The 8,518-nt window shown below is 30.3% G+C and overlaps 1 protein-coding gene across 1 annotated transcript; it reads left to right on the top strand.

Annotated features, from left to right (window-relative positions):
- The first annotated feature begins 3,715 nt into the window (after window positions 1-3,715).
- On the top strand, window positions 3,716-5,958 carry LOC127286859 (uncharacterized). Its single transcript, XM_051313463.1, has 3 exons — window positions 3,716-3,827; window positions 5,551-5,692; window positions 5,760-5,958. The coding sequence occupies exons 1-3, from the start codon at window positions 3,716-3,718 to the stop codon at window positions 5,956-5,958; spliced, it is 453 nt and encodes a 150-aa protein (XP_051169420.1).
- Window positions 5,959-8,518: the final 2,560 nt, after the last annotated feature.

Here is an 8,518-nt window from a genome sequence, read left to right as displayed (position 1 = left end):
TGATTAACTTGAAAAAAATGAAGGCAAATTGAGGACGAAGTTGAGGACTATCTTGTAACGAAAATGAGGACGAAGTTGAGGACAAACTTGTGAACGAAAAAAAGGACTAAGTTAAGGAATAACTTGAAACGAAAATGAGAACTAACTTACGAACGAAAATGAGAACGAAGTTGAGGACTAACTTGAGAACGAAAATAAGAAGGAATTTGAAGACTAACTTAAAACGAAAATGAGGAAGAACATGAGGACTAACTCAAAAACGATAATGTGGACAAAGTTGAGGACTAATTTGAAACAAAAATGAGGACGAACATAAGGACTAACTCAATTGCGAAAATAAGGATGAAGTTGAGGACTGACTTGAGAACGAAAATGAAAACGAATTTGAGGACTAACTCAAAAACGAAAATAAGGACGAAGTTGAGGAGTAACTAGGAACGAAGATGAGGACGAAGTTGAGGACTATCTTGGAACGAAAATGAGGAAAAAGTTGAGGATTATCTAGAAACGAAAATAAGTACTAAGTTGAGGACTTACCTGATAAACAAAAATGAGGACAAATTTAAGAACAAAGATGAGAACTAAGTGGCGGCCGTAAATGATAACGAAGTTTTGCACTAATGATAACAAAAATAAGGAAAAACATGAGGATTAACTCAAAAACGAAAATTGGGACTAAGTTGAGGACTAACTTAAGGACGAAAATGAGGACGGAGTTGAGGACTAACTTGATAACGAAATTGAGGACGAAGTTGAGGACTAACTTGAAACGAAAATGAGGACTAACTCAAAAACGAAAATAAGGACGAAGTTGATGATTAACTTGAAAAAAATGAAGGCCAAATTGAGGACGAAGTTGAGGACTAACTTGTAACGAAAATGAGGACTAACTTATGAACTAAAATGAGGACGAAGTTGAGGAGTAACTTGATAACGAAAATGAGGACAAAATTGAGGACTAACTTGAAACGAAAATAAGGGCGAACATGCGGACTAGCTTATGAACAAAACGAGGACGAAGTTGAGGACTTTCCTGAAAAACAAAAATGAGGACAAATTTGAGAACAAAGTTAAAAACTAACTGGCGGCCGAAAATGAGGACGAAGTTGAGCACTAACTTGAAACGAAAATGAGGTCGAAAATGTGGCGTAACCTGAAAAACAAAAATAAGGACAAATTTGATGACAAATATGAGCACTAACTGACAAACGAAAATATGGACGAAGTTGAGCACTAACTTGAAACGAAAATGAAGACGAACATAAGGATTAACTCAAAAACGAAAAGTAGGACTAAGTTGAGGACTAACTTTAAACGAAAATGAGAACGAACATGCGGACTAACTTATGAACGAAAATGAGGATGAAGTTGAGGACTAACTAGAAACGAAAATGAGGGCGAAGTTGAGGACTAACTGGATAACGAAAATGAGGACGAAGTTGAGGACTAACTTGAGAACGAAAATAAGGACGAAGTTGAAGACTAACTTAAAACGAAAATGAGGAAGAACATGCGGACTAACTTATGAACGAAAATGAGAACGAAGTTGAGGACTAACTTGAGAACGAAAATAAGGAGGAAGTTGAAGACTAACTTAAAACGAAAATGAGGAAGAACACGAGGACTAACTCAAAAACGATAATGAGGACAATGTTGAGGACTAATTTGAAACAAAAATGAGGACGAACATGAGGACTAACTCAATTACGAAAATAAGGATGAAGTTGAGGACTGACTTAAGAACGAAAATGAGGACGAATTTGAGGACTAACTCAAAAACGAAATTGAGGACTAACTTATAAACGAAAATGAGGACGAAGTTGAGGAGTAACTTGATAACGAAAATGAGGACTAACTTGAGAACGAATATAAGGACAAAGTTAAAGACAAACTTGAAGCGAAAATGAGGACGAAGTTGATGACAAAGATGAGCACTAACTGACAAACCAAAATGAGGGCGAAGATGAGGACTAACTTATACGAAAATGAGGACGAACATGAGGACTTACTCAAATACGAAGATAAGGAGAAAGTTGAGGACTAAGTTAAGAACGAAAATGAGGACTGTTACGTCGCGAGCTAAGGTAGAGTTTATTTATTATTTATAATAATAAAATATGATATTTATTTTTAATGCAGGATCGCGTCACTTTCTCAAGACTAAGGGTTTTGTTTTAAATAATTCAAGAGAGATATTCCTTTTTATGACTGACAATTTATTAGAAACATTTGTTAATTATAAAAGTACTTACAATTGATGCGTTGATACAGTAATGTAACAAGCTGCAACCAGGATTACAGAAGTGAGACTTTGGATGCGTCGTAATTATTAATGATACAATTCGCTTTTATTACAGCTTCACAATTTGAATTTTACGACAATTAAGAATTGTTTAAATTTACACTAAAATGTTGTTTTTGAAATACAATGAAAATATGAACTTTTAAATAATAATAAGAAATTAAGAAGTTCACGAAATTCACGATTAACAGCAATGAATAGTAAACAATTACGAAATCGAAGGGCCGAATTAAAGACACCGTTCGGGCAGAAACTCGTCTGAAGAATTGACAACCCCATTAGAAAAATGGGGGTTTATATTCTAATTTATTGATGGATCATAGTTTACAAAAACCCCAAAAGTCACGTACAGCAGTTAATAGCGCAAAAGTCAGGTACATCATTTGTTAATAGAGTTATAATTAATTTATATTTATTTTATTAATTATATCTTTTATTGAGTTATATTTTATAATGTAATTATTGGTTTGTCAATAGGTTTATCGATAACTATTGACTGTCGATCAGCTATAAATTCTTAAATCATGATTTTCTCTATTAATAAATAATTAGTGATTATAACCTTATTATAATTATAACGTAATTACGTAATATAACATTAATGCATTATTTATTGTTTAAACAATTAAATAATCAATGAATGGAGTTTTTATTATTTTCAACTTATAACTTATTTTACCTTCTTAAGATATATACACACAATCTATATCTTAAGATATATATATATATATATATATATATATATATATAATTGAATGGTAAGGCACTGACTGTTGTATAGTCATTTAATTAGTCACTGTCGGTATTTTATCCTACTTAATGTAGATAATAAACCGACTGCAAATTATCATTATAATACATCTAGTTCAATCGATACAATATGTATAGATTTTTATTTACCGAAATTAATATTAAACTCTATTTCTATAATTGGATAAAATAAACGCATTTATATAGCAATATTTATATACAACTTAATACATCAAATGCAATCACCATAATAAGATTGCATAATTACAGGCGCATAACTAAAACTATCAACGTTTTAGCTATGTCGGGATGTAACAGTCCTCCCTCCTTAATTTATTCTTTGTCCTCAAAGAAGATCATTTCTTTATTACTATATTATATCTTTAACTTAACATTTTTACTGATCTATGGAATTTATTTTACATTATTATCTTTCTTTTACCTTTCTTTACTAGTTATCATTTTATAAGAATTTGCTGACGAGGGAAACAATAAGATACAGATGTAAGAGACTTTACATTCCTTTAAATATATAAACAATCTTTTGCGTACGTGAGTTTAGTCAGTAAGTCAATTATATGGTTGTCATCAGTTTTTTCATGGTGACATTCATCTAAACCTTTGTTCTTTGTCATCAAAATGAGTTTTAGTTGCCTTTGTACTATGGAAGATTGTGGTTCTGTATCAAGTGATACCTCTACAGTCAATTTGATTAATTATTGTGTGGAAAAAATGCTACCTCTGCCTTTATTAAGGGATAGGCAATTACCTCCTGGTAAGTATATTTCATTTCTTCTCTTGCTCTGTTTAAATCTGCATCGTCGTTGTCATTAATAGTGTCGCGAGTGTTGATTTATTAAAGTTTTTTTTTGTGTAAGTGATGGAAAACCAGATTGATTTTGATTTTAATATTGAACCCTTCCAAGATTCTATTGGTGCCTTTGACTTAAATTTGTTAGAATTTTCGAACACTTTTTCAAATACAGAAAATTTGATTACTGATTCTGAAGAACCTTCTGTATCATCAAACAATGTAGTTGATAATTAGATAGATGTTTCACGATCTAATCTTGCGTATATAAATCAACAACGTTTGATCATTGAAAGAATTGTGGAATTGGAAGAGAGACTTGGGGTTTTTGAATTCGCCTTTTGGAAAGTAGTGCCAAAAAGAGCGATAAACGTTTTATGTGAATTAATTTTTAATTAAAAGTTTTCTGAAGATGACTATAAAATACACTACCGTCCGAAATTGTGCGAACTCTGCTTTTTCAACAACTATAAAACTGTTCAAATCTTTAAGAATATTAAAACTAAAATTTTTTCCTCTTTATTTTATTAAAGCTAATAAAATTCTAAAAGGAATGACACCTTGACAAAGAGAATATGTTAATTTTTCAATTAGATATCTAAGAAAAACCCAATTTTCAATGTTTTTACTATTTTTTTTATTTCTCTTGCAAAAATTAATATTTTTAAACGTTCCTAGGCTCATTGAAATCGTATTTTGTTATGCAATTCAAATTATATAAAACAATTCATGTACTCATTCTTCCCTAGCGTATGCAAACCGTGAAAGTTTGCTCATAAAATGTCAAAAAATTTAAATTTAATTCTACAATAAATTATAATGTTTCAAAATCAAGTAAATATATAATTCTAAACTTCTCTGATTTATGTAAGTAAATTTAAATTTTTTGACATTTTACTGATCATTTTTTGTCATATAAATATTAATCACAATTTTTTGACATTTTATGAGACAACTTTCATGGTTTGCATATGCTAGGGAGGAATGTGTACATGAATTGTTTTATATAATTTGAATTGCATAACAAAATACGATTTCAATGAGCCTAAGAACGTTTAAAAATATTAATTTTTGCCAGAGAAATAAAAAAAATAGTAAAAACATTGAAAATTGGGTTTTTCTTAGATATCTAATTGAAAAATTAACATATTCTCTTTGTCAAGGTGTCATTTCTTTCAGAATTTTATTAACTTTAATAAAATAAAGAGGAAAAAATTTTAGTTTTAATATTTTTGAAGATTTGAACAGTTTTATAGTTGTTGAAAAAGCAGAGTTCGCACAATTTCAGACGGTAGTGTAGTTCGTGAACTTGGTAGTAGACGTAAGGGCGTATTAGTGCGTGTTAAAAATTTAGAACTAAAAAAAACATTTTTTTAAACTCTTTTCTCTTTGAACTGCATGGTTATCATGTAGATATTTATTAATGTTCAATTATTCCTTTCTATTTTTCATTTATGTTTACAGTGACTTCAAGATATAGAAGATCGGCTCGTCCTTCAGCTGCAATTTTGGCCAAAATGTATTTTTTAATAACAGAGATGAGTCGTTTGTTAAATTTGGCAATTAGTGTGCGGAATTATTTGGAGGCTCCAGTTAACCACATGACTTTGCGAAAAAAAACGAGGTCGTCTACGCAAAAACATTGCATCTTCATCAAATTCTGTTCCATTTTTATGTTCCGAAATAGAAGAATATCAACAAATATGGGAATTCATTCAAAAGAATGTAAGCGAATTAAATGCCATGGTTGTATCTTCCGTCGTTGACAATCCCCCATTGTCAAACAATTGTAAACATTTGGACGTTCCCAACACATCCATATGTCAAGGGTAAGATTTTATGATTTTATGGTTTATAACATAATAAAATGTAATCTATAATTTCATATTGTTTTAGGATTCCAGATAGTTTCAATAAAATCTGTATGTGTGGCATGTTTTTGGTTGATGATGCTCCTTGTGGTTGTCGTCGGGGTTTGTTGTATTCTGACTCATCGACCTCAGCTTCGGAACCAGATGTGACAGATGACTATGAACCTGTTCCAGGACCGAGTTCTTTGCATAGTATTGTAAAAATAGAAGAGGACGAATTTTAAAAACTTTTTTTTTTTGATTGTTTGTTCGTTCCATTTTAAAGTCTTATTTCTCTTACATTAGTTTCTCATGTTTTCTCTATTTAGTATAATTATTATAATATAATATTATTTACTAAGTTTTGACAATGTATTAATTAGAAAAATATTTTATTTTCCTTTCATCATTCCTTCCTTTAAATTTTACTAAATTCAATATTACTAAAAATACAAAATTTTAATAATGTATGAGATTAATTAAAATGCATTTAAATTAATCCTGTTTCTTTTTATTAGTAAAATAAAATTCTTTTTTTTTTTTGAATGCTTTATATGCGTGAATAATCTATCTGTATAATTAAATACATGTAATTAATATACATTTTTACTACTTTAATTTATATTGCTTTAATTTATCAATAGTTTAGTACTAGGATTAATAGTAATTTGATATTATCTTTATGAATTTCGTAATATTTGAGTTAGCGCATGCGCAATTATACAGTTTAGTATTTTATAGTCATGACTAAATTTTTTAGATTAAAATTAATATTTACGTAATTTAATGATTATTTAAAATTGAATTTTAATTTGTTATTATCCAAATTATATTATTTAACAGTTTTAATCATAACTATAATTATTAGGTTTTACTTTTGATCATAAATGTGACTACATTGGTTAGTTACAACTTAGTTCTTTATTTAACATATTCTTCATGGCGCTACGATGCTTTGTTAGGGTCGATAATCGTAGTCGAAACATACAGTATAATGCACGGTAGGTTAATTCGAGGTGTAAAGACTTTATATTATGACATTGCGTGAGGCGCGTTATAGAGTGAAGTTAGTTGATAGTCGCATTGGTATGAACCTCTTAAACGTAATACTTTAAGGTTCATACACAATTGAACGCATTATTAAATTAGGTTGCTTAGATTAATTTATTTGTATTATTGATAATTATTACTTATAATTTAAAGATATACTTAATTTGTTTACTTTAATTAATAACACAGCCCCACAAAAAAAAAAAGTGTCATGTACTTTTGACCGGAATACCCTAACCCTATGTATTTTGACGCGCTGAACACGAATCCGAAGTCCGTTTTGCTCCATCACGTCAGGATTTTTTTCTAACCTCAAAAAACATGTCGGATTTTGAGAAGTAGGCGATTTTTTTAAAAATTGATGTATTAACTTCAAACTTGGTATCTGGGGGTTTTTTGTGTCGCTGATTACGAATCTGAAGTTAGATTTTCAAAATTCAAAATGGCGGATCCAATATGGCGGACGAATTTTGAAAAAATTTTAAGATTTACTTCAAACTTGGTATCTGGGGGTTTTTTGGGTCGCTGATTACGAATATGATGTCAGATTTGAAAAATTCAAAATGGCATATCCAACATGGACTTCTATCGGACATATTAGATACGCCATTATCTGTATCTGTGGGTTTTTTGGGTCGCTGATTACGAATATTTTGCGGAAAAACAAAACATACGTGTCAAATTGTTTTTAAAAAACTACAAAACTGCCAAGTTTCAGAAAAATCGTCGTATGGCACTTCCCTAGTGTTACTTGTCAGCAACTTAGAAAACCTGTAGATACCAAATTTCATAATAATCTGACAATTTTTTAAAAACAATTCCTTAATATTGAATCAGACATGTCGAATTTCAGAAATCTGACATCAGATTCGTAATCAGCGACCCAAAAAACCCCTAGATACCAAGTTTGAAGTAAATCTTAAAATTTTTTCAAAATTCGTCCGCCATATTGGATCCGCCATTTTGGATTTTGAAAATCTAACTTCAGATTCGTAATCAGCGACACAAAAAACCCCCAGATACCAAGTTTGAAGTTAATACATCAATTTTTAAAAAAATCGCCTACTTCACAAAATCCGACATGTTTTTTGAGGTTAGAAAAAAATCCTGACGTGATGGAGCAAAACGGACTTCGGATTCGTGTTCAGCGCGTCAAAATACATAGGGTTAGGGTATTCCGGTCAAAAGTACATGACACTTTTTTTTTTTGTGGGGCTGTGTAATTAATAGCACAGGCACACAAAAAAAAAGTTGCCTGTTTCTTGAACTAGACATATATTTCCTATAGTATTTTGGCCCGCTGAAACCGAATCTGTGCTCAGAATTGCTCCATCACCCTCAGTTTCTTTTAAATCGACCAAAACCACCCTTAAATGGACAAATTCACACTTCGGAGATAAAAAATAAATCAACTTATTTTTTTAAAAAATCGAATTTTACATCTAAGAAACTTTGCTCCACTAACTCAAAAACAAAGCCAGCATTGATCCAGCACCTCCTGAATTTTTTTAATTGAAAAAACTACCCCTAATCTGCAGAATCAAATTAAGGAGATAAAACAATAAAATAACTGATTGACAAATTTTATAACCAGATATTTTTACTCCAGCAATGCAGAAACAAAGCCAGAAATGCTCCCTCAACCACTAATTTTTTTTTAAATCGAAAAACCACCCTTAAATAGAAAAATTCAAATTTAAAAAGTAAAAAAATATTAAATTACCGGCATTTTTTTAAAACAGAACCTTACATGTA

This window comes from Leptopilina boulardi, unplaced genomic scaffold (genome assembly GCF_019393585.1).
Source record: "Leptopilina boulardi isolate dan_hultmark-lab unplaced genomic scaffold, ZJU_Lbou_2.1 LbouV2_363, whole genome shotgun sequence".
Lineage (NCBI taxonomy): Eukaryota > Metazoa > Arthropoda > Insecta > Hymenoptera > Figitidae > Leptopilina > Leptopilina boulardi.
The sequence above is the reverse complement of the archived record's forward strand: the minus strand, read 5'-3'. Positions and strand labels throughout refer to the sequence as shown.

Excerpts from the sequence above, each read along its gene's own strand:
- LOC127286859 (XM_051313463.1), top strand. The coding sequence starts at position 3,716 with ATGGAAGATTGTGGTTCTGTATCAAGTGATACCTCTACAGTCAATTTG. Across the intron at positions 3,828-5,550 it reads GGATAGGCAATTACCTCCTG|AAGAATATCAACAAATATGG; the intron begins GTAAGTATATTT and ends GTTCCGAAATAG. Across the intron at positions 5,693-5,759 it reads AACACATCCATATGTCAAGG|GATTCCAGATAGTTTCAATA; the intron begins GTAAGATTTTAT and ends ATATTGTTTTAG.